The sequence below is a fragment of the Nipponia nippon genome, unplaced genomic scaffold (assembly GCF_047370975.1).
Source record: "Nipponia nippon isolate SJK-2023a ecotype South Korea unplaced genomic scaffold, ASM4737097v1 scaffold_14, whole genome shotgun sequence".
Classification (NCBI taxonomy): Eukaryota; Metazoa; Chordata; class Aves; order Pelecaniformes; family Threskiornithidae; genus Nipponia; species Nipponia nippon.
Window position 1 is genome coordinate 2,207,783 of NW_028262330.1, and position 25,229 is coordinate 2,233,011.

At 50.4% G+C, this 25,229-nt stretch overlaps 2 protein-coding genes across 8 annotated transcripts; one reads left to right on the forward strand and one right to left on the reverse strand.

The window, feature by feature from the left end:
* Positions 1-130: 130 nt before the first annotated feature.
* Positions 131-4,017, reverse strand: MRPS7 (mitochondrial ribosomal protein S7). Its single transcript, XM_087751061.1, has 5 exons — positions 3,878-4,017; positions 3,030-3,221; positions 2,656-2,719; positions 1,518-1,685; positions 131-821 (listed from the first exon to the last, which is right to left on the reverse strand). Exons 1-5 carry the CDS (start codon positions 3,931-3,933, stop codon positions 600-602), a joined length of 702 nt encoding a protein of 233 aa, XP_087607187.1. The 5' UTR covers positions 3,934-4,017; the 3' UTR covers positions 131-599.
* Positions 4,018-4,043: 26 nt separating this feature from the next.
* GGA3 (golgi associated, gamma adaptin ear containing, ARF binding protein 3) lies at positions 4,044-24,985 on the forward strand. Of its 7 annotated transcripts, none has more exons than XM_087751069.1 (17): positions 4,044-4,103; positions 9,730-9,814; positions 10,581-10,656; positions 11,167-11,265; positions 12,070-12,193; positions 13,156-13,259; positions 13,799-13,879; positions 15,069-15,206; positions 16,182-16,263; positions 16,759-16,875; positions 17,766-18,035; positions 18,682-18,749; positions 19,154-19,476; positions 19,979-20,244; positions 20,426-20,595; positions 21,308-21,418; positions 22,626-24,985. In XM_087751069.1, the coding sequence occupies exons 1-17, from the start codon at positions 4,064-4,066 to the stop codon at positions 22,734-22,736; spliced, it is 2,265 nt and encodes a 754-aa protein (XP_087607195.1). In that variant the 5' UTR covers positions 4,044-4,063; the 3' UTR covers positions 22,737-24,985. The 7 variants fall into 7 exon arrangements, with proteins under 7 accessions (XP_087607195.1, XP_087607196.1, XP_087607200.1 ...); XM_087751073.1 differs by lacking the exon at positions 4,044-4,103 and adding an exon at positions 4,308-4,578; XM_087751070.1 differs by lacking the exon at positions 11,167-11,265.
* The last annotated feature ends 244 nt before the right edge of the window (positions 24,986-25,229 follow it).

The window sequence follows — 25,229 nt, forward strand, 5'->3', positions numbered from 1 at the left end:
GCAGCGTGAGATTCAGGCAACAGAGACAAAGGTTTGGAATGGAGAAACCTTCCCCATAAAACTGGTTTTATTTTTTCTGTTAATATTCCCATCAAATCTGTGCAGACAATGTTGCTGATGACCAGAACCAAAAATCAAAAAGGGCCTTTTATTGCCTTTTGTACCAATCATGTTAAGGCTGGTTATGGTGTGGAAAAAAAAATCCAGCTCTGCTTTTAGCTGTGCAGCCAAAAACATCGCTGATTACAGGAGCAGAGAGACTTAAAAGTCCCCAGGAAACAGGTAAGTGGATTATTTTGTACAGCATTGCTCTAAGAAAAACATCTAAGGCTTCTCTTCGCAGGAAAGTGATTACGAAAGAACTAGAGCATCCGTGCCGGGGTCGGTAACTCTTTCAGATTCCCCCCTCCCCATCCAAACAAGCACAAAGGAAATGAACGTTGCGGGGCTCGGATGAGCTTTCCCTGGCTTAGTTCAGCAGCCGTCTGGAAGGGATCTTCCACCTTTCCCTCTTCTCCCCAGCCTCTCCCAGGCAGGCGGCCCCGGGGCTCTGCTCACCAGGCCGCGGGGGCGGTGGCGCCGTGTCCCGTGCACAGTCCCTACCACCAGCGGAAGTGGGCGTAAGCCCGGTTGGCCTCTGCCATCTTGTGCAGCACGTGCTTCTTCTTGATGATGGGCCCTTCGTTGTTGAAGGCCTGGAGCAGCTCCTGCGAGAGCTTCTCAGGCATCAGCATCCGACGGTTCTTGTTCTCCCTGCACTCGGTGATTAACCACTTCATGGCCAGGAAGCGCTTCCGATTGTCCTTCAGAGGGACCGGGACCTGGGGAAGGTTTAAACCATTACCAGCTACCACACTGCGAGGGTGCAGTAAGCTGCTCTGCTCCAGCAGTCACACAGATACAGCTGGACACGTGCAGATTTACACCGTGCTGTGACTCCAGTGGCAGTGTGCTGCTCTCTGCAGTAAGACCAGCTTCCAACAGCTGATCTGTGCCAATTCACCTCCTCTGTCCATAGAAACTGGCCATTGCTACCAAAATGGAAATTCTGATCCGCCTTGGGTACTGCCAGCAGCCGCTGGCCTCGGTAAGGACCTCTGGCCTATTTGGGAACTGGATCCAGGCTGGTTTGTGCTAGCAAGAAGTGGGAGATGGTCACCACTCCCCTGACAGAGACACACCTCCGCATCCCATTTCTCCATCAGGTCTCGAGCGTTGCAGAGCCCCTACTTAGACAGGTTCTGCCCGTGTTTCAAATATCACAGTGTCTAATTGCTTCTTCTGCTACGCTGACCCTCCCCAGGGCTTTGGGGCCTCCACCCAAGCAACATGATGCAGCTGAGAGGATGGGACTGGTAGTCCCAGGACTGTTTCTTAGGTGCTGCTTTAATCCAGATTGCAAAGCGGCTCTCTTTCCAAGGAGGAAAGCTTGAGCTGAAGGGGTGGGAACCAGTTCATCTGCTTCCCTAGCTAATTCTGTCCCCACCAGATGTGCTCCCAGTCCCCCCCCGTTTCACCTGGTAGGTTTTGCCTCCTTTTGTGATGCTGCTGAGCCCAATGATGGGCTGGCAGTTTTTCAGAGCCTGGTGGAAAATGACATAAGGGTTGCATTCAATTGTCCCCTTCTCATCTTCTGGAGCTTTGTGGTACTTCTCCAGCTGCTTCCTCTTAATGGCCTCTAGAGTCTTGGGACAAAGACATGAAAGGAGACATGCAGAGCAGATGGGTCATCCCACTCCACGAAGTTACGTCACTTTTACAAGCACCCCATTTTCACTTCAGCCTGCAGCTGGTTTTCCAGCCCTGTAGGCAACAGCCCAGTCAGGGATTCTTTTAAGTTTTACTTCCCCCTCTTCCAGCTCTTCAGTCTCTTATTGGACATCGCATTTGGGGCAAGGAGGCCGAGCAGCACAGACCTGGGCCAGGAGCCAGGGGAGGGCAGGGACAAAGCGGAGACAGGAATGCAGGTCTGTGTGCACTAAGCATCCTCCCCTCCAGAGCCCGGACTCGTGAGCCCAGAGCCTGCCTGGTTTTCTGTCACAAGGAAGCAGCAGTTACTTGGGGAACACTTGGGCAGTGTGTGTCCCTGTTCCATGGGCTGGAACAGACCAGATGGGACCACCAGCTAACACCAGTTACTGTACCTCAGAGCAGGGGTCAAAGCTGTGCCCTATAGGTGACACATTTGTGGGACTTCATTGGCAAGTTATACAGGAGACAAGGCATGAAAGAGAGCTGGAAGGAAGATCTTTTGAGAAAATTATGCCTTTAAGGGTATATTCTGAATTTATGGTTTAGTGGTGGACTTGCTAGTGTTAGGTTAACAGTTGGGCTCGATGATCTTAAGGGTCTTTTCCAACCTAAATGGTTCCATGATTCTACATAAGGTCCAAGAGACACTGAAGAGTAGAAAGAGAACGTTCTCCATTAAGCTCTCACCACCTGATCTGTGAACTGAATGAGCCTGGGGCTTGTACAAAATGTACGTCTGATCAGGTAAATAACGGTGAGAATCTTGTGTGTGCGGAGGGAAACGCGTTAGGACCGCACAGATGACCCAAGTTCTGGTAATTCCTAATTCCAGTGGGCTTGGCGTCCCAGCCTTCCATTTTGTATTGTTTTAACATAATAGCGAGAAGAAACATGAGTTCTCACCTGAGCCATGAGGCTTCTGGCCAGTATTTTATTTCCATCCTTCATCATCATATTGGTGAATTTACTGTAAACACAAAGCCAGATGCGATCTGATTTAAATTCTGATTTTTATCACTCACAGAAATAAGCCCCCACCTTGTGTTGTTCCCGTGGTTAAGTCTGGGTGCTGCTAGATCTGCTGTAATTATCTCTAATCGCCGTCAGTCAATGGCCTGGCTTTGTGGGAAAAGATTAACCCGAATAAAGGGACTGTGCTGTAACAGAAGGCACCGGGCAGCACAGCGAGCGAAGGCTGGGGAGGACAGCGCAGCTCCCAAGGTTTTGGCTCCACGGGACCTAGCTGTAAGAGAGGAGGAGATGATGCTTTCTCTGACCTGATCATAGGGTCGCTGAACACAGAGCTGGAGACACTGGGAGGAGCAGCTTTTATGGGTTGAACAGCCTTAAGCTCCATTTTTTCCTTTTCCTCCTCAGACAGCTCCTCCCAAGGTTTCTGATACAATTCCTTGTTCACTTCTGGCTCTATGAAACTGGGGTTGTAGCGACTCCATCTCACCTGCGTCAGCCTGCGAAGAACAAGAGGGGAAGGAGGGCTGTAAACCGACGCGTGCGATATGTCGTGATGGGGACAGATGTGAACGCATCTCGGGCCACGTTAGACTCGAGAGGCAGCTCTGCCTTCCTCTCCGTCGCCGCTTCTCTCCCTGCAGCGGAGCCAGAGGCGCCCATCAACAAGGCCCGCAGTTTTGCTGCGAAATCAGCGGGCGATGCCGAAGGGACGGGGGGAAGGGGGTCCCAGGCCGCAGGTCCCGGCGCCGCAGGCCGGCAGCCCGGAGCTCGCCCTCCCGCCAGGCCCCGCCTGCGCCCACGGAGGGGCCCCAGGGCCCAGCGGCCCGCAGGCCCGGCGCCCTCAAGCTCCCGGGTTCTGCGCGGCTTCAATAAATACCATTCCGTGCGAGCGGGAGCGGGATGAGCCCCTGAAACTGGAATTTTATTCGTTTTTCGCAGCAGGAGGCGGCATTTTGGTGTGTCCTGGAGAGGAGCAAGGCGGGTACCGGGACCCCCGCGCCCCTCGACGCGGCGGGCAGCAGACCCACCCGGGACGGACCGCGCACCCACGGGCGCCCCCGCCCCGCAGACATCCCCTGGCCCTCGCTGCACAAGCGCCCACGCGAGCCCAGAAAGCAGCCAAGCCGTGCGCGGGGAGCGCCCCGCCGCTTACCGGGGCAGCCAGGCCCGCAGCCGCCGGGCCACCCCCGCCGCGCTGGGCGCCGCCATCTTCCCTCCGCGCGCGGGGCGGGGCGGGGCGGGGCGAGGCCCGCAGAGAGGGGGCGGTCCTCACCTAGGCCACGCCCCCTTCGCTCGGCTCTCGCGCGGCCGGGGCGGGGCCTCGGGCCGGGCCGGCAACATGGCGGAGGCGGAGGGGGAGAGCCTGGAGTCGTGGCTGAGTGAGTACCCCGCCGCCCCCCGCCGCCCCCCGCCGCCCCCCCGGCCCCGCCGCCCGCCGCCCCTCAGCCTCCCAGCCCCGCTCCCTTCCGCCCGGGGCCCCCCTCAGCCCCCGGCCCCTTCCCACCGCCTCACGGTAGCCCTCCTCCCCGCCGCCCCCCTCAGCGAGGCGGGGGCCGCCGAGGTGGCCGGGGCCGGCCAGGGGAGGCTGGGGGCTGTGTGCGCACCCTGGGGTCGGTCCCCCGGAGCAGAGACCTCCGCCTGCGCCGGGATGCGCCCTCCGGGGCGGGGGGAGAGGGCCGAGGCCTCCCCCTTCCCGGCGGTCGGGGCCACCGGCTCGCCCGCTCCGGTCTCCGGCGCCCTCGGCCCCGCAGCACCGGCGCAGGAGAGGTGCGGGGCTGCGGCTGCAGGGGCACAGCAGCGCTTCGGGTCCCTTAGTCGTCACTTTGGTTGTTGGGAGGCGTGAGGAGCGGGCAGGTTTGTGCCTCACCTTGCTCAGCACTTGCAAGGCTGTTGCCTTTTTTTTTTTTGGCCCTAAAGGCTGGCGGTACGTGGCCGTCCCTGCTGCCTCTTCTTCCCTCGCCTGGATCGCGGTTAGCTAAGCGTACAGCCTTACTGCTGTTTGCGAGGTTGAGAACCGTAGGGATTTCCCAAATAAATTGTATTCATGTGTTATACAACCATGATTTTCAAGCAGACACATTCTGCTTTATGCCTAGCTGCGGTTTCAGGGTAGGAGTTATGGATGTCCATTCCATACAGACTGCAATATTTAAAAATCCCTTGTCAAGTTAAGTTATTTTTTTATCACAGAATCTTAAACGTTAGAGACAAGGAAAAAAAACCTATGGCTTGTTCGCGCACAGCCCTTGCTGAGTGTCCCCTCGCTGTGTGTCTGTCCGTGCTGCCCGTGCGTCGGCTGGCTTTTGGGCTCTTGGCTGCACAGCCTAGCGCTGCGGGATCCCGACCCAGCGCCGGCGGGCCGGGAGGCGATTCTTGAATGAATCAGGCATAACAGTAATTGTTTTTCATATATTCCACACACAGGGGCTGCTGCTGCTGCTGTCCCTGGGAGGCTATCCTGCACATCACTGGCTTATTGCCTAGATTTTCTTCTTTTTTTAATAGTTATTTGTTTGATTACAGCAGTGAGTGAAGTTCCTAAGTAGTTGGGCACCAGGCAAACAGCAGATGATGGTCGTTACCCTAAATACCGTGGAGTATAAAACCTGTTACCCTTTTGGAGTTATCCTTCCATAAACAAGATCAAATAATTCTTGTTCTTTCTGGTATTCTTACATCAAATTCAAACACTTGCATGGTATCATTATGTGTTATAGGCGTTACTGGCTAAATGATGTTTTCAGCTCTTACTTCTCGTTTTAGATCAATCCCTTCTGTCCCCTTACCATTTTTGCTCCTCCTCTGGACTCCCACAGTTTGTCAATATCTTTTATTGTAGCCAGCGAGACACATGAAGAAACACCCACATCCCTTCCTTTTCATCTTTCTCTGAGGAGAACTGACTCACCCAGTTCAGTTTGTGTGTGAAGATCTCTCTAGTAGGAAGGATGTTTTAGGTTGTATAGCCTGGAAAGCTTCCTGACGGTTTGTTTTGTGGGGTTATTTTTTAATTGTGGAAGTTAAGAGAGAAGTTATCTCTCCTCGGCCAAGCAGCAGGATATTCTGCACCGGAGAACATATACTAAAGGGTAGTGTTGCAAAGGCCTTACCGTAAGAAATATTGCAGTGAGCCCGATTGCAGAGGTGTACACGTTTTTCAAGGCTCGAGTGCTGCTCTCATTTAAGAGGATGCGTTTATGCCAGGTCACTGCTCCAGTGATTTGTGCTGGTGTGATTGTATCGCTCCTCCCATCGTAGAGGAGCACGGAGCATTTAGTCGACGTGAATTACCGGAGGAGTCGTGCAGAGCAGGGAGGCAGAGTGCAAAGGCTGGTGCATCTGAGCGCTTTCACCAGGCCTCCTGAGTTGGTTTTTTTTCCTTGTAACCATCACAAAGCCGTGCCGTGTCTAACACTAACCTTGAGGGTGTGCCCCTGCTCTGCCCTTGCTAAAGGGAAGGGCCGGAATTGCTCGGCAGCACAGCCAGCTTCCCCGTCACGGGAAGATGGAAAATTTCGTCTTGCCAGTGATTTGTTGTCTGTACCGGTGGTCTGCGGCCTTCCACGCTGCCCTGTCTCTGTCATCAGGTGGAGTCATAGACCCATGAAGTAACATCGTCCTCGTGTCCTAATACTGCAGCACGATCTGCACTTCAGCCAGTGATGATCCAGCATCTTCATGTCTCCTGCCTCATTTCAGGCAGCCGGGATGAGAGAAGGTGATCCTTTCCCTCCTCCCCTTGCTGGCAGGCTCTCCTTCTGCACTTAGCTGAAATAGAAGAGGAGGTTAGAAAATCATGTCAGTTCTACAAACACAGCTGGATCTTCTGACTTTAGCGCTTCCTTTTCTACTGCATCCAAAAGGAAGCTTATCGTATCACACTGCTGTCAGGCTTAGGCTTTGTCCAGCTATAGTAATAGATGCAGATGGATAAAATACGATGATTGTCTTAATTTCTTTTTTCCTGGTGTTGTCATGGGTCAGCATTCTCCTCCTCCTCCCGGGGATACAAACAGAATCCGACTGTTAGACTCGACATGCTTGGGCTGGGGATTCCCTATTCATATGCTAAGCCTGACCTGGGGAAACCCTTTGTTGGGATGGCTTTGGTCTCATTTCAGTGGAGACGTAAACCCAGGAAAACATGAGCATTTGTTACCAGTCAGTGGTCTGTGGTTCTCCGCGTTCCAACCTCGTTTCTCTATAGAGAAAATCATAGAATCATAGATTATAAAATAATTATAAAATAAGCACCTTTGTTTCATATCCAACGATGCCTCTGAATGTTGTCTCCTTGGCGTTTCAGGGTCGGTCTAGCAGAGCAGCTGAGGGCTGCCTGGCTCTGACGCTTGGGGCAGGTAGGAAGCAGCTTTGTACGTCCTACGCGCAGCAGCGTCTGAAAGCTAAGGCAGGGATGGTGGCAGGACTGGGGCAGTGCTGAGCCCTTTGTTCCCAGGTTACTCATTCAGATTCATTTGGTTGCCAGTGTGAGTGGGATTTTCAGGATGGGACCCGGTGAACAAGTGTCTCTGAAAGCGAACTGTATAACCGGTCCCAAATGGGGCTCTGTTGGCAGTTTCAGCAGTGGAGCCAAGGATTTGATATTCCAGAGCCCCAAACTCCTCTTCCTGGAACGACTCCTTTCATATAAGGGTTGAAGCATATTTATAAGGCAGTGCAGAGGAGCTCCCTGCCCACGTTTTAAGCGTTCTGCATAAAAATAGAGGATTTTAGGTTATGCCTTCATAGACGTGATGCAGCTTCATGTAGGGATGTCCTGAAAACGTTAAGCAAGGTAATTTAGCTCGCCTGGGGTGCTGCGTTCATGTGGCTGTACTGAGACTGGTATCCAAATCAGTTTAGCTCTCCGTACACACCGGTGCGTTCTGTCATGCAAACACATCAACCTCCGGAGCCAGGGCAGGACTTCTGGTCATGCTTATTGATTTTTATGAACTGGGCTTTCACATGGAGATTTTATGAACGTTAGAAATAGGGAGTTGCTTCACGTGGATCGTAACTTCCCTCCAGTAATCTCTCTCTCCTTCTGAGAATTTACTGTCTTTGTGTGAGAGCTTTTGGTGGAAACACTTAGATGAATCTCAACCCAATCTGCGAGTGTGAAATAATCCAGTGTCATTCCAAGAAGTCTTTGGAGATGTTCGGAACAGCTTTAAAATTACCATTTGGAGCATGGAAACGCTGGTTACATTTTCCTGTTTGTACCAGATCTCTCCTAATTTCAGGATGTGCAACCAACAAAGAGTTCATTGAGCTGAGTGTCCGTCCTTGCTTGTGCTCTTCCTGTATTTATTAAATAAATTCCAGTAGCTCCAGCCAAGAGCTGTATTTCTTTCACCCGGGCCTGCAGAGCAGGAGAGGTGCTTTGGAGCACCGAACCATGCACAAAACCATTTGACTTGCATGAAAAGACTTCAGATCGTTGTAAGTCCGTGGTTTCATGATGCTTCCAGGGGGTTCAGCAGTTGTGAGTGTGGTAATAAGGTTTAAGTGCCACATGTTTTGAACAGTTGCTTGGCTTTGCAGCAGCTGCGTTTTAAACTAAGCCTCCGTTGAATCTCCTGAGTTCAAAAAATAGCTTGGTAGCGTAGCTAGTGCAGCAAGATGCGATCCCGCAGTTAGCCATCCCTGGCTGCCGCCTTTTGCTTATCTAGGGTCCCACGAACGTCAGCAGCGGGCACGGAGATTCGCCTCTGCAGGTGCAACCCATGGAACAATTTACGAAATTGCTTTACAACTACCCTTTCGTGAGGAGGAAAATACGAGCAGACCTTGTAGGACTGCCGCAGTAGGAGGACTAAGGTGCACTGTGAAAGTGAGGTTTCGGAGTAGATATTTGACAGCTGCTTTTATCTGCCTGTGGAAAGGGAGAAGGATATGTTTTAATGATGATAAAACCCGATACTTTGTAATGTAGCATGTGCTTATTTCGTTATGCTTCCCTCTGTGATGAAAGTACAGGGATGTGTGCTGGTTTTTCTCCTGTCCTTCTTTCCTGGCTCTATACTATCTGGCTAAGCAATATTTTCTTTTCTGTATCTATTTCCATTGCATTAAAATTTTGAGGAAGGCTTCTTAAATGCCAGCCCTTAGATATATAGCTCCAGTGTGTTGTTTCTTCCCTTACAAGAAAGAAAAATCATTATTTCCAGTCATCTTGGCTGGAAAATTAGGTTAAAGCAGGAATCTTGTCTACTGTAAATTCAGTACTCCATCGGAGTTAAGTAGAATACGTGGAAAAGATGCATTCATAACAAAAAAAAGATGCTGATAGCCTGTCTATTCTGCAATCAGTACAATAAGCGAGGCCCTGGTACCCGAGGGAGGATCCTTCAGGAGCCTGAAATAGCTCAGTCAGTAGAGCATCGGTCTCAGTTTGAGCATACGGGATTTGAATTCCTGATCGGGTACGGGCTGCGGTGTTTATTACTTGCAAGAACAACTCAAAGTATAATAATAAATTTCAGTTCATAATTCCCAGGAGAAATGCCAAGGCATCTAACAAATCAGCTGGCGTTCTAAAAACAAGTGTTAATGCTAAATGACATCTGATGTTCCAGCTCTCACTTCTACAAAACTCCCAGGGAATACAGAAATAATTTCCGATGTAGAAAGTGCGAGGGTTTAGCCTTTAAGGAGTTTAATGTTGCAGCTAAATAGAAAGAGATGGCATTTCAGGCAGAGGGAAACTGTGCGAGCTCAAATATTTTATCTTGTACTCTCATTTAGAGTAGGGAAATAGCGTGTTTCGAAGTCCTTGAGATTTGGCACCTCTTTTTTGTGGAAAGCAGCAATTCTTGCTGGATATTTGGATGTCTCAACTTGGACACACCCTTTTCCCTGAGCAGATGTACCGTGCGTGAACTTCTTTCTTCTTTTTTATAGCTGGCAATGGATGTCGAATGCTTTTCGCTAGGAAATGCATGACCTCTTATACTGTTTATTTTGCTTGACTGATAATATGTTCTCTTTCCCTTACCAAAGATAAAGCCACTAACCCATCTAACAGGCAAGAAGACTGGGAATACATCATCGGATTCTGTGACCAGATCAACAAAGAACTTGAAGGGTGGGTGTCCCAAACCGCTCTAGACTTAATAAATTAACATTCACAGTTTAAAATAATAGTTTTAAAAATCATTTGATCATCAAACTGACATGTTTTCTTTTATATATACCGATATCGCAAGGAAGATCTTGCTACAAAAGAAACAAGATGCTGTGAAGTGTGGTTTCTCTTCTGCGAAAGGCAGCATGGCTTATACACAGACTGAGCGCTAGGAAAATGGGAGCTGTGAATCCGCCTCCAATGTCAGCTTCTGCAGCTGCAGGGTTCTCATCCAGCCAAAGTTATTCTGTTTGCCAGTCTGTAAAATGGGGTTATAACACTTAGTGCCTGATGGGGCTTCACATCTTTAAAATCTTTGCAAGGCTTAACTGAGGAAACCTCCTGGGTCGCAGCATTCCTGTGGGCTAAGGAAGAAATGTGTTTTCTTCTGGAAAAAGGAAACTAATGCAACAGAAATGAGGCGATTTCCTGGGCTGGGGACTGTACTGGGAGTTGTTTGGCCCCTCCCAAGGAGGAATCTGGAATTGCTGGCTCAGACTACCAGCCCTCGCTTCCTTTCATACGCGCAGACACCCAGGCTTACAAAGGTGCCCTGAACATTTCTTGTTGGCCTTTGTACACTGATGGGAAGATGAAAAGTACTAAATGGCATTTCCTTTTAGTTATGTGAAAGACATCTCATTTAAGCAGCAGAATTTGTGAAAGCCTGAAAATCCTTCAGCGTGTTCGCCTGCTTTGTTTGTAACGGGGATCTGCTCTGTTTCAGGCCACAGATAGCTGTGAGACTCCTGGCTCATAAAATCCAGTCACCCCAGGAATGGGAGGCCGTCCAAGCCTTGACAGTAGGTAGTCCTTAACCCTCCTCTCAAATCCAGTTATATATCATTTTACGTCATTGTGCGGAGTATAAGGGGGGCACAGCGTGAGTCAGTGGGGTTAGCTGGGCTGGTTTTGGGGCTGAATGCCCTGATTTCCCACTGCCGGGAGGGAGCAGACAGCGAGAGGGAGCGCAGCTAGGTAACTGAAGTGGCCAGATTGCTCGTTAGCCACAGAGCAGTCAGAAATAACTCTGGTGAGTTTTAGCTGCTTCCGTTTGTTATCTCCAGGCAAGATTTGTGTTCATGGTTAAGAGACCTCACGGTGAGATAACTTAGACCCATGTATACGTGGCTGAGGGTGGGAGACCAGCCTGTCGTGATGTGTCACCCCTAAAGATGGGAGCTTCGTGCCTGTATGGCAGAGCAGGAATACGTGTCTCGCTGACATGGGTCCTTCAGTTCCCCGACAAGCTACGCTGTTATTGTAGGGTTTTGGTGTTCGTTTCAGCCCCTGTTTTTGTTACTTGAATGCAGGTGCTAGAAGCTTGTATGAAGAATTGTGGGAGAAGATTTCATAATGAAGTAGGGAAGTTTCGCTTTTTAAACGAGTTAATAAAAGTTGTGTCTCCAAAGGTTAGTCCCTGAGCCTTATGGCTGTATTTACTTCTTGTTTGGCCTCCGGAAGCTACAGGCAACATCCAAAATGTTTGCAGTGCTCTGTCTGGCTCATTGCATTTATTAACCTATATTCAAGAGCATTTGTTGGCTAAGTTTTGGGTTTGGGTTTTTTTTTTAATGCTCTGGTTACTGTTTTTCTCAGTGAGTTGTACATCAGTATATAGTCTCTGCTGTTCTAATCCTTCATGTAACTCAAGGGCTTCTAAAGCTTGGGCTGTGTGTTTTTAAAAAACAAACAAAACTCCAGTGTCAGTGGAAGAGAGGTGGGATGCAGAGGTTAAAACAAGAGACTTGGCAACACACCGCAGAGTTCCAGCCCTCGCGCTGCCGCCGACTTGCTGTGTAAAGAGTGCCTGGCGAAGTCCCTCAACATTCCTGATCAGTTTAATGTGGCAAAAAATAGACAGAGGCACCCCATGGCATGATTGATGCAGCAAAGTATTCCCAGATTCTTTCCCGTAAGACAGGAGAAGGGGTGGTTATCTGTATCGCTGTAATCTTTAAATAGCAAAATCCTGAAACCAACAGAATAGCTGCTTTTTCTTTTGCTGAAAATAATCGCAAAGCTTCTCTTCACTGTTATTTCAAATACATTAGAGGAGCATTTTTCCTCTTAATAGGATGTATCTTAGATCATCTTGGAACTTGGATTATACACCTTTTAATGTATGTCACTGAACTTCCACTCTCTGGGTTTGGGCTTTATTTTTAAAAAGAAATGAAGAAGGTGGAGAATTTACATCTTTTTTCCATTCTTAGTACCTGGGAGACCGAGTCTCAGAGAAGGTGAAGACCAAAGTCATTGAATTGCTGTACAGCTGGACAGTGGCATTGCCAGAAGAATCCAAAATCAAGGATGCCTACTACATGCTGAAGCGACAAGGTAGGAAGTCAGCTGCTCGTCCGTGCATTCTCTCCAGCCTGTGCTTTAAGCAGGAGTGTCACAAAATACACAGCTTCTAATTACGTGGGGTCAAGGCAAGCTCTGAGGGGAGGTAGAACAAGGGAGAAATTCCCTGAAAAGCTTCTCGTTACATTTAAATGCCTTGGGTTGGGTTGGCTTTTTTAACTAGATTAGTTAAACACCTTGCAAATACTTTTGTTCTGGTTTGCAGGGCCTTTTTTGAGTTTTTCTGGAACTAGTTATTAAATGATTTGAGCAAGTGTAATTTAAAGTGAAATAAGAGCCTCCATGTAGCCTTCTGCGTTCTTTTAACTAGATCGCTTTACAATTGTACCTTTAGTTCAACTGATACACATTTCTTGTGTAGGCACAGTGAAAAAAGCTCGGCCGAGAAGCATGCGGCTTCAACACAAGAAGCTTTCCTGGTTCCAGGAAGGCTCTTGAGGTAGAGCACAAAGCTAGGGGTTTGACAATGGAACAAGCAGGAAGCTTGGCTCTTTCCCCACTCGTGGTTAGGATGCTCATCGCCCCATTTTGTATCGCTGTCTGCTTTCCTGCTCAGCTCATTTATACAAACAAATGTCATGCCCTTGAGTTCGCACAAAGCTGGGCTGTCTGGGACTTCACTGTGTGGTTCCGCAGCTAAAGTGAAAGGGGGAAAGACAAACAGTGGAGAGCTATCGATTATACTGAGCTATTAGAGGAGCGGTATGGACATGGCAGCGCATTTGCTGGGGTTTTGGCCTTTATCAAAGAAAACTTTGTTTTTCCAGCTAGGATGCCCAGTGATTTTGATCCTGTATTGCTCCTTAGAACACTGTGCGGGTACCAATGGACAGATTGGCTGCGTGTTCGCTTTGACAGCAGCCTGTGAATAACTGGGTGCGCAGCCTGGTGTGACCGCATGTGCAAACCCACGTGGGTTCCCTTTCTGCTTTCAGGGATCGTTATGTTTGATCCGGTGATTCCTGCAGACAGAACCCTGATTCCTTCTCCACCGCCTCGTCCCAAAAACCCTGTGTTTGATGATGAGGAGAAATCCAAGGTACGGGGAAGACTTGTATCGTAATCACTAATGAAAAGTGATTACTCAATGCACATTTAGAATAAGGAAGTAAGGCATACTAATTCGGCTTTTATTCTTGGGGTGGTGGTGTGTATTTTCACAGGACTCGTTGCTTTGTCCACCTACCTAACCTGAAGTTCCAGTTAAGGCCTTGTCTGTGTTACCGTTAGGAGGTTATTCCTGGTTAAAGTGCCATCCTGCTGTAGTACTAGAAGGCAGAGAACGTTTCACACGCAGGACCAACAATCCTGTATGGGAGGAATAATTATCTAGTGTCAGAAGTCTCTGAGATTTCACAGTACGTGTCCTGTGTAGAAGCAAGAATGCAGCAACTCGCATAAAATAATGAACCATAAATGACTCCTGCTGAAGTCACTGTAACTGTGAAAGCAGTGTAAGCTTTGTAATAGTGGGCTGTACCTCTTTTTCCCTGGATTGCTCACTTAGATTCCTTTCGCTGGTTCCCTTTGCCAAATGGTCTTTATTTGTCTCCTGAATATCCTCTTCTCGTCTTACAGCTTCTAGCCAAACTGCTGAAAAGCAAAAACCCAGATGATTTACAAGAGGCCAACAAGCTTATAAAATCCATGGTAAAAGAGGTAAGAAATTCCCGTAGGATTGGTGCCAGTCAGCAGTCTGCTTTCCAGGTTTTAAGCAATTCGACTTCAAAATGGTGGAGAGCTTTAGGATCGTGTGAATGGCAGAACCTGGGTTTTTCCGGCTCCGGGAGCATTGTGTTAGTACATTCCGTAGTTAAGTTGTGGGGACTGAATGAGACTGACCATCAGCGACAGCCAGCCTTTTATTATTTTTTAAAACCTCTACAGTGCTAACTTGCATCTAGTCCCCGTGGTTACCGGCACGAAGGGGGTGCCGTCTGATGGCTTAGGAGGGCTCTGTGTGATATGAACGGGGTGTAATTTTGACTCTAGCTCGCAACTGGGAGATGTCTGTATCGCACAAAAATGCCTACAGTTGGTGTCTCTGGTGGAGGACAGGGCGAGAAGGGGCCAGGATTGAATGCCCCTTGTTGTAATGAACTACGTTCTCATCACTCGAGACGGTATTTCACGTCAGGGTTTGGTGGGAGCGTGGCAGTACCGCCCCTGGATGCTGAGGACTGAGGCACGGGCCTGGGGCTTCTCCCAGGCAGCCTTCATGGAGACGCCTTCCTGTCTGTGGAGCTGTGAGGCACCCGCCCATGGCGGTCATTAGAAACCCTGGGCTCCAGGAAATGACTCCCGGGGATTCGGGCAAAAAAAGGGATCGCTTCTAGACTGAAGAGGATGTATAGGTTACTGACATGTTTCCATTCAAGCTTCTCTTGTCCCCAGGGCACACTCTCCTACATCTTTAGCTGGAATCTCAAATCAGAGATGGGTGGACATTTTCTACCAGAGAGTGCTTGTTGTTCCTAGTAAATGTTTTGCTTCAAACACATCTTTTTCGTAAAATGGCATTTAAGTGACCAAAAAAGAAAAATCTTCTGAAAAAGCCAGAAAGGAACTTTAGGGAACTTTACTATTTTTAGTGGTATAATTATACATTAAAGTCTATTTAATGAGACTTTTTGGAAATACGGGGGTTTCTATCATTTCACAACGGTGGTGAAAAGATAATAAAATAAGCAAAGCTTCACATGAATGGAGAGGGTTTTGGGGTTTTTTTCCCTAGCTTAACCTTAAATAGACGTTACTTGACACGATTTACAGGTAACACCTGCTGTTGTGATACCGTGAACCCGTACAGGGAAGCTCACTTTTTATGTCTGTGTTTTACACCCTGAAGGATGAGGCTCGGATTCAAAAAGTGACGAAACGCATGCACACGCTGGAGGAAGTAAACAACAACGTGAAGCTGCTGAATGAGATGCTGGTTCATTACAGCAAAGAGGACTCGTCAGAGGCCGATAGGGAGCTCATGAAGGTGGGTCTGAGCTGCTCCTTCTTCCCAGACATCCTGGAGTCAGTCCTTTCTTCCTACAGACTTGAGTTTTACAGAGAGTTGCAAACAGTGCAGTAAAATGGAGAGCAATGGTGAGAAACAGGAGCAGTTGTTTTTAATGACTTTCACCAAAGGACTCAGTGGGTGATAGCTCAGTTTTGCACATGCTCGAAGCGAGGTACAGCTGTTCTCCAAAGATGCGGTGTGGCAGTTTGTAATTCTTGCTCCTGTGGGGACACACTGATTGCAGATCATAGCTGTCCCTTACAACGCTGTGGATGGATAAACTAAAGGCTGAATGGGGCAGAAAATGTCCTCTCCTTCAAAGGAAGAGTTTTAGCCAGTGTTAGGAGAGCATCAAGAAGGTAAAAATCAAAACAGCCACCAGGGGTGGTTGGATAGGCCCCGGGCCTTGAGGAGTTGCACCTTATCTAATTTAAAAAGTTAAAACTACTCGTTTTTAACAACAAGCTCCTGAAACGATGGTAAGAAGCTTAAGAAACCGGTTTGTTTCTGTGAAACATTTCCTTCTCGCCACCTTCTTCTGTGTGGTCGCAGACTCTGAGTAGTCGCTGCAGCGCAATTGAAGCATAATTGTTGAAGCGCAATTCTGCTCTTCCTCGGGCTTTTAGGGACTACTGTAACACAAGGAACAACCGTCTCTTTTGGACTAGAGCTGGCCGTAAGTGCTGACGTGAGGGAGGACTGAGAGATGTTGTGATGAAAACGCGGGTTGTGTTAGGCTGCCAGGCTAACGGAATGCTTCACAGCCCTGTTGGTAGGGCAGGGACAGGGGATCTTGGTTGTCCAGCCACGCTGCACGTTCAGCACAGGGAGAGTGGCTTCTCTGGGCTGGGCTTCCCAGCGCGTGTCTGGGGAGCCGTTCTGCCCTGGCTGCTATTGCTGACAGTGGCTCCTGGCTTCATCAAAGCCCTTTGTCCTAATCTGTCTTCCTAGGAGCTCTATGAAAGGTGTGAAACCAAAAGGCGGACGTTATTCAAACTGGCCAGTGAGACAGAGGACAATGACAGCAGTTTGGGTAAACGAAGCTACGCTTCTTTTTTAATTGCTTTTGTGACCTGTGACTGTGCAAGGGCTCAGCAAGGGAATGGCTGCTGTGAAGACGCCTCTTCACTGTGAACGCGCTTCGCTTCAAGCAAGCAGATAAAAGACAAGATCCTTGCCTCTTTATGCTTATCATTTAAATTCAGGCAAGGACTTGATAGCAGAGGTGGTGGTTAGGGGAGCTGGGGGCGATAATGGGGGACAGCTGCTGCTTTGGAGGGGGAAAGGAGTTGCTGTGGGGAACAAAGCCTTGGGCTCATTTTTTCATTGTTACTGTAATGTGCATGGACCTAGAAAGGTCAGGATATTGCTTAGAGAAGCATGGCAAAGACAGAGAGTAATGGAGCTCATAGCCAAATAATTATGTTTTTTCTTGCTGATTATTTAGTTGATGACTGAGTACTCTCAGCATCAGTGGGAGCGGAGTTACTAAAGTCTTGGAGGTTGTTTTTCTCCCTCTTGCATGTAGGGGATATTCTGCAGGCCAGCGACAATTTATCCCGTGTGATAAATTCATATAAAAAAATAATAGAGGGGCAAGCGATCAATGGTGAAGTGGATCTCCCTGTGATGCCTGCAGTGGAAGGTGAGTTCCTGGGAAACCAACTTTTTAATTTTGAATCGTGCAATCCTATAGATAGACAATTCTGGACATGAGCAACAGTGCTGCAGCTTTGCATTTTCCATTGCTCGTTTTGTATTATCGAAACCTTTGATAACATCAGTAGCAAACCTGCATCTGAACAGTGTGTGTGGCTGGAAGTTCTCATACATTTTCCTCTCCCCATTTGTCCTGTTTCTTAATGGTGACAGGCAAGAAGAGGACGATCTTATCAAAAGGACAATAGTGGGAGAGTGGGAGCCAGGCCAGGGGTCCTGGCTTTGCCAGCAATTCCATTTGTGAATTGAGGCCAGTCGCCCGCTTTACGCTTCAGTTTCACCATTGAAGGCTCTGGACGTGCGTGTGGCAGAATTACCGTTTGGAGTCACATTTCTGCACGGGGAGCCATGGAGGAATGCATAATGCTGCCTGTCAGCATCTTATTGGGACAAGACTGTCCTTAATATGAAGGGAATTCAAGATCCAGACAGTGTGAATTTTCCTCAGCTCTCTAGCTCTCTGATAGCCTTTGTTTATTGTAATTCTGTAGGATCTCCCAAAGCCTCACCTGAGCTCAAAAGATTTTGAGAAGACTACGAATTACGCTACAAGAATCACTGGGGAAAGAGTAGTGGTTGGAGCAGATGTCGCTTTTCAGATAGAAATTTCCTAAGGATTTGGGTTGATTTAAGTAGCTCGTGGGCAGCAAATGGTTAGGTGGAAAGCATGCGGGCTTGCTCTGTTATAAAGAGCCACGAGCCATGACTACGTGAGGATCTGTGTTAGCTAAACCATCTCTCTGATAACTTCTGCACATTGGGTTTGCTCGGAGCCTTTTGCCTTCTTTCCTAGTAGTGCTCTTCTGTCCGCTGCAGGGAGTAACTCCACGAGTAATCTCAACGCCCTCATTGACCTCGCTGGATTGGACGTCGCCAGCACTGCGCCACCTCCGCTGCCACCCGCCACCCTGACGCCAGCCCCCACGGTAGCCCCGGCCCCAGCCGAAATCCCCATTCTCCCGCCTCCTCCCCAGGCGTTCGCGCAGTTGCGGAGCGGCTCCTCTAGCCAAGTGGAAGCTGCGCCCGCTCAGCAAAGCAGCACGGCCAACTCCCTCTCCTTGCTGGATGAGGAGCTTCTGTGCTTAGGTAAGACACTGAGGGGCCCAGAGGAGGGCTGCTCAATCCATGCCTAACGAAGGCTGCTTTGTTCCTTCAGCGTGAGGGCTGGCTGCGCCTGTGGCATGCCTAAAAGGAGCACGAGATGCCTTTGGTTTCTAGAGAAGTGCAGGGGAGACTCCCTTGCATCATCCTGAATGTAAGACCTGGTCAGCGAGTCAGTATGAAAAACTCTGATCTTCCCCGAGTAGGCTGCAAGTGAAATAACAGTTGAGTGTAATTGCAGTCGGGTCTCTGGAGGCGCTTGGACATGCAGGCTGCTGTTCGGCACAGACTTCACCCCTGACTTTGCGGCCGTGCTGAAGAGCAAGGTGCCTCCGAGGGGCTGCGTACGGGAGCCTGCAGAATGCCTGCCTGTGGAGCCCAGGTGTGAACAGCAGAAGACGCTGCACATCAGGAGGAGTTAGAAGAGCTGCGTGCAGGGGGGACTGGCAGCTGCTGGTGCTGTCAGCCTCTCTTCCTCATCATGGACTGGCAGCCCATTTCAGTCTTTCATCAGGTTCTTGGGCTCTGTCAGAGCTGAATCAAGTAGTTCGATGGTACTGAAACAACTGCCAGGGGATGACACCGAACTCGCTTTCTCCTCCAGTCACCTACTTGTTATTTTCTCTTTCAGGCCTGAACGACCCAGCCCCTACAGCAGTGAAGGAGCCGTCAGAAAACAACCAGTGGAGCATGTTTGAGGTACAAAGGAGGGTCTCAGGGGAAGGGGAGGGAAGGGCCGTCATTGTGAGAGGTCTTGGGACACACTCTGTCAGCCTGGAGAAGTGTGCGATCACACAGGCAGGCAGAGGGGCTGCTGTTCCTGAGGGGAAGTCTGGCTTAGCCCTAGGATAACTGGGATAGCTGTGTCTGAACAGAGGAGATATCCCCGAACCTGGTTTTCTCCGTTTCCCGTCTGTCCCCCGTGATGTTAGCGCTTCCTTTGCTTAAATTGCAGCTCAGGTGTAGTCCTGACATAGGCCGCAGACTTTGCTGCTTGCCACCCAGCACCCGTTTTTGTGGTAAATCTGTCTCCCTCTGTGCCGGTGCCATCTCTCCAATGGGGGTAGCAGTGAGTTAGAGCATCTACGTGTCCTCTCTTTCAGAATGACCAGTTGGACCTGGATTTCTTTAATCCGAAGATGGTGACTGTTGCTTGCAACCCTGCAGGGAACCCTCTTCTCCAGCACGCATCACAGACCACGTGTGGAACGTCCGTGACGCTGCCCTCTGCTTTCACAGCCTCTCAGACTGCTCCCGGCATCCCAGCGCCAAACTCGGCACCGTTTGTGTTCCCTGCTGTCCCGGCTGCCCCTGCAGGGCCTCCTAAGGCTATTCCAGCTGCTCCTGGGTACTTCAGCTCGTCTGTGGGGAGCAGTATATCACATAAGATGGATGCATTGGGACAATTCCTTGAAGAAGCCAAAGGGTAACCAAAAGTCCTGGACTTTGCTTTGTCTCTGCAGTTAGAAAGCCAGGCATGCTGCAGCGTCACCTTCAGAGGCAGACTTTCAACTCTCTGGTTTGGTAGAAATGTGTGATTGGGGTTTTTCTTCTCAGAGGGTTTCAGCTGACAAACTAATACGAGGGTCCCACCTCCAGGAGGGAAAGGCAGGCACTGCTAGGTAGAGTGCAACAGCAGTACTGTTCCTGATACAGACAGGTACAGGGGCCTTTGCCCATCTTAGCCTTGCCCACCTTTGCCAAGGTGGGACTCCGCTTTCTTCTTGACTTAGAGAAGCGATGCCTGACCCTACCACCACCACTTTCCTTGTAGCTCTCCTTACACGAGACCGTGCTGAGTCACAGACTCCAGCCTGGCTCCGGGCCACGGCTTTGTCCTCGCGATCTGCCGTTATCTCTGGGTTTGCGGTGAAATGCCTGCTTCACTTCCAGCTCCATTTCCCATGTTTTCTCTGTCTCTCTTCCAGGACTGCCGCCCAAGGCATGGCAACACCCTCGGTGTTCCCTGGGGTTACTTTGCCAACCGCTGTCACCTCTGCCCCGTTAATAGCACCTGCAGGGCTGCCAGCCACTGCTCCTGGAGCCCCTCCAGTTCCTTTCCCAAGCAGCTGCACTGCTGGCTCAGGAAGTCCTCTCTTCCAGCCAGCATCATTCCAGCAGCAAGGCAGTCCCATGAAAGCACCTGAAATTTCTTTGGCCAATGTCCACGTTCCCTTGGAATCCATTAAACCCAGTAAGTATCTCAGGTTTTTTACCTTTCTCTGAACATTTTTTAAAAGCAAAGCTTCTTGACAAAACTGGCGAAGTAGAGAGAAAGGATGAGATGTCCCAGCTGCAGTCAGATTGCCTGATGCTGCTACAGATCGTCTTCTACAGCACAAACCTGCATTCCTCTCCCCTTCTCTCTGCGGTAGGCAGTGCCCTCCCGGTGACAGCCTACGACAAGAACGGCTTCCGGATCCTCTTGCACTTCGCCAGGGAGTGCCCGCCGGGAAGGTCGGACGTGCTAGTCGTGGTAGTCTCGATGCTGAACACAGCACCGCTTCCTGTGAAGAACATCGTGCTGCAGGCTGCTGTGCCGAAGGTAAGGATGTGTGGCTCAGACCCACGGCGACGTGACACTGCGCTCGGGAAGGCCTGGGTATGAACTCGGGACCTGGGACAGCCTGGTTCTACCTGGTTCTACAGGCTGTGCTCTGCCTGTTTCCAAAACATAAAGGTGGTTGTCAGAGGCAGAAACCACTGAATAGGATAAGTCAAGAACTGCCAGGAGTTAAGTGTTCTATTTTTCTTGCTATCCAGGATTAATCCAGCTGTGTCTGTTCCTGAAGGTGGCTCAGGGAGCACAACGACAGGACACATGGACAGAGCCACCCCTGAGGTCTTTCAAATCAGAATTTCTAACAGAGATCCTAAATCTGACAACATGTTCCATTCTAGTCTTACTGCACCTAGGTAGTTTTGGATGAGCAGCTTGAAAACTGGCCCAGTCTTAGCTACGATTTGCCTACTGCCTTGAAGGTGTTTGCATCAAAACCTCTGACACGAGAGCGCTCGGAGAGGAAGGCGCTGTTGGTGTTCCCACCGGTGCTTTTACTCTGGGCTGACTCGGTCAGTCTGCCTGTTCCTGTCGTGGTGCGCAAGCGGGGCTGGCTCTTGTTTCCTCATCCTCGCCTGTGGAGGGATTCTCTTCGGTTTGGATGCGTGCTGTTACCTCCCCAGCCTGTGCACACGTCTTTCGTTGTCCCCAAGGTAGGAGAGAATCCCTGAGGTTCCGCTTTCTTTTTCATTTGCAGTCCATGAAAGTGAAGTTGCAGCCACCCTCTGGCACAGAGCTGTCTCCGTTCAATCCCATCCAGCCGCCTGCTGCCATCACCCAAGTCATGCTTCTGGCAAATCCGACGAAGGTGAGCGGGGCAGCGGGATTTATCCTGTCCTTGTCAGACAAATCTGATGTAAGCTGAATTCTGCAGGGGTGTTGGAGCAAACCTCTGAGCAGATACAGCTGTTTGTTCCTGACTTTCCCTCCAGAGGCGGTTACTGCGTAACGTTGGCATTTCAGTTCAGGGCTGGAGGGAGGCTCTTCCCCAACAGACTTTGTCAGCAAGGAGAGGTGTGAGAAGGACCTCTACGCTCCTCCCAGCAAAAGGGCAGCAGTCGTGCAAGGCTCAGCCTTAAAGGGCGGCCATCGGAGCTGTACCAGGAGCTCCTCTGACTCCCTTGCGCACTGGAAGTGCCTGGCTTTGGCAATAGACTGATGTCAAATCAGCTGGTGCTGTAGAAGTACTTTTGCTGTGTTGAGGCTAAGGCCTGACAGGCCCGAACCGACAGACAAACGTCGGGTCAGTCTGTTCCGTTATTCTTTGAGGATGTGCCTCTGACCAGTGCAACAGCGTGGTTAACGCTTTCCTTTCCGCTGATCGCGCTGGGAGTGTCTGAGTAGCTGTTTTTCCTTGCTGGAGTTACTCGTTTAAGCAGCCTGCTCCATAAAGCTTAAAGCTGTATGCTGAAGTAGTTTGTAACTATTGGACAAACCTGGATGTTACTACTTGAGGATTACAGCAAAAGGGTCCTTAAAAGTATCAGCTGGAAGCTTTGAGATCCAAAAGGGTCAATGTCAGAGGGGTTTGGTGGATTGTCGAAAAACTTTGTGAGGTACATGGAGATCCCCTCACTGAAGACCGGCTCCATCTCCCGCTTACCGTTTTACTAGGAATTTTGCAGGGCAGGAACTGTTTTCTCTTCCTCCACATGATGAGGAACTTAATTTTGAAAATGTTGAACTATTCCAGCAGCATTCTTCAGGCTCGCTGGAGAGCAGCTGAGCACTGGGTGCTGCCCACGTCTGTGCAAACTGTCATCACAGGTCACTCCTGCTTTTCTCCTACTGTTCCGTGCTCAGCAATAAAGCTTTTGTGGTATAAAAACTGTAAGGTAAATAACTGAGGTTTGCTAAATAGCTGAGCTACTCCACGAACTTAACCTTGGCCCTCTTCCCCCTGCAGTGTGCAACGGAAGGCTCGTGCTCTCTGTAGCGCTGGAAGAGTGAAGTGTTTTGTTCGGGAGCCGCGGGGGCTGTTCTCATGTTGCTCTTGGGTTTTGTCTTTCCTGCAGGAGAAGGTGAGGCTGAGGTACAGACTGACCTTCACCCTGGGAGAGCAGCCCAGCACAGAGGTGGGCGAAGTGGATCAGTTTCCCCCGGTAGAGCAGTGGGGGAATCTATGACCTTGGGACACTGCCAGAGACTCTGGGACAGGACCAGGAAAGGATCCCACAGGACTGGAATGAATGTGGTGTGGGGAGGGACGCTCGTGCTATCCACTGGTGATGTTCGGCTTTGTTTACATGTCCTGACCACTCTGCTTGTAGCTTTAGTCCAGAATGTTTTGCCCCACGTTGAAGGGGTCCTGGAACATTTATGCCAAGCATGAACTGAGTGGCAGCCAGTAACAGGCAGCGCTGGCTGCTTTTATCTTGACCTCTGGGTGAATCTGGTTCTATCTTCCACTCTATTAAACTTGAAGTTACCGGATTTTGAGGGGAGACCTGTCGGCAGAAGGGGGTTTAGTTGGCTCCTTCCTGTGCTGCTGTCCGGAGACACCTCCAGGCTGGTGGGGTAATGATGCCGCCGTGAGCTTCCTCAGCGCAGAGCCCTTACACGTGCCCTCCCTCGGACTCACACCTCCTCAGTGCCAGGCCGGGCCCGCTAAGCATGTCCAGCAATAATGCCGGCTCCGCGAGGGAATGCTTATTTTTTACACTGAAACGGCACTTAGCTCCTTCCTCCCCCTCCGCTGCTTCATTCCCAACGGCCGATGTAAGCAGACCCTCGCTCTGTCTTGTGCCACACTGCTGTACCTTTAGTTGTTATATTTATTTTCTACTGCTCGCTGCCTCCCCGCTGTATCCATTTTGGGCAGCCGGGGCCGAGTTTTGTACGCAAATGGTTGCACTGGTTATTTTTCTGCCTTCGTTGCATTCCATGGTGTGGGGAAAAGAGGAATTGTGTGGTGAGGAGGCAAACGGGGCTGGAAAGGAGCGGTCAGCGTCGGTGGAGGACAGCGCCTGAGCGCAGAAATGTCTTTGCAGTCGCTAATCAGGCACAGTGACTGAATCCAGGGAGAAGGAGAGATGCCTCTCGCGTCCCCTCGTGCAGGCAGTATTATTAGTGTAGTCGAATGCTGTGTTTTATCGAGATGAGTGCAATGAAATACAAGATGTAAATAATAGAGCCATAGGATATGGAAACAGAAAGAAGCAGACAGTGAAAGGACGGCCGGCTGCGCCGCGCTGTGACGATGCACGCGCTGGGTTTAACGCCCTGGTTCATTCCTTCCCGGCATTAAGTGGCAAAGTGCAATTTTTCCACGGGGGGAAAAGCGGTTTTGCCGGACGTCAGCGTTCTGCGCTAACGGGGCAGAGGAGCCGACCCCTCTCGCTACAGTCGCACAGGTTTAAATCACCAAAGCTTGATTCCAGCAGTCCCTTCTCCCTCTCCATTTCCAGTCCCAAGCAGTGCCTCGGCTAGCTTTGAGACAGGCGGTTTTAAATTAACAGGTTTTTAATATCCACTGACAAAAGCACAGGGAGGGGGGGTCCGTGGAGACGCAGCTCAGCGTGTCTAGTAGCGCCAGCAAGCAGCAAACTGGGACTGGGAGCAGCCAGCTCCAGCGCTGGGAAAACAGCGGGAGGAGACCCCTGCCTGCTGTAGGGAGAAAACACCAGAGGGGAAGGTGCTGCTGGAATTAACGGTGGCTGCAAAACCCAGCGCTGCAAACGCAGCTCGGAGTTATTTTCTTCACTGTGTTGCAAACAAGTAAAAAATCCCTAGAGGTGAAAAAAAACAGCGGAGTCGAAGGCCTGAGGTCCTGCTCAGAGGCCCCGGGCGGTGGCAGAAGCCCTGGAGGTGGAATCAAAGCTTGGCCAAGGAACTCGCTGTAAACTCCTGGCCTGGAGCTCGGGAAGCCCCGGCCTGGGCAGCCCTGGCGCAGGCGGCAGGTGAGGGGGCCGGGTGCGCGGTCTGGATCCCTAAGGAAAGCGGTTTTAACTTGATGGACTGGGACAGGGAGAGAATTCCCTCTGCCTCGGACGCGTTCCTGCCAGCACTTTGGGTGCAGCAGGCCTGGGGCAGCGCATGGGTCGTGGCAGCGCGTCCCGAGGAAGCCGGGTTCCCTGCCGGGGGTGCCTGCACGCGGAGCTCACTGTGACGCCGAGGAAGGCACGAGCACACGCGCTTTCCGCGGAGCGGCTTTCTCCTCAGCGTTAACGGCAGCGCGCTGCCCGCGCCGTACGGCCAAATGGAAAGATGCCACGCTCTTGCTGTGTGGAAACGCGTTGTTAAAAGCTTTGGAAATTAAGCTATGAATGTTCCTTGTCTGTAGGGTGAGGTTCCTGCTTCTTACCCAACAGCCGTGACTGTATACACATCTCAAACGCGTTTGTTCTGCTGCATGTTAAATAAATCGTTTTCCCTACGTGGCTCCCTGGCTGGCCCTTCCTAACGACGGCTCGTGGAGTACGGTGCTGTTCTGGGCATCCTAACGCTCAACGCGCCGCCTCCAGACCATCCAAACTAAGCGAAACCAGAGCGCTGCGGTTTTCTGAAGCCCCGGTGGTTTACAAGGTGGGCTTCCTTTCAGTCCTGGGGTTGAAGAGGTAAAGCAGCGGGGAAAGGCACGGTTCTGCTGCCGTTGCAATGAGCTTTGCTGCCCCGGGGAG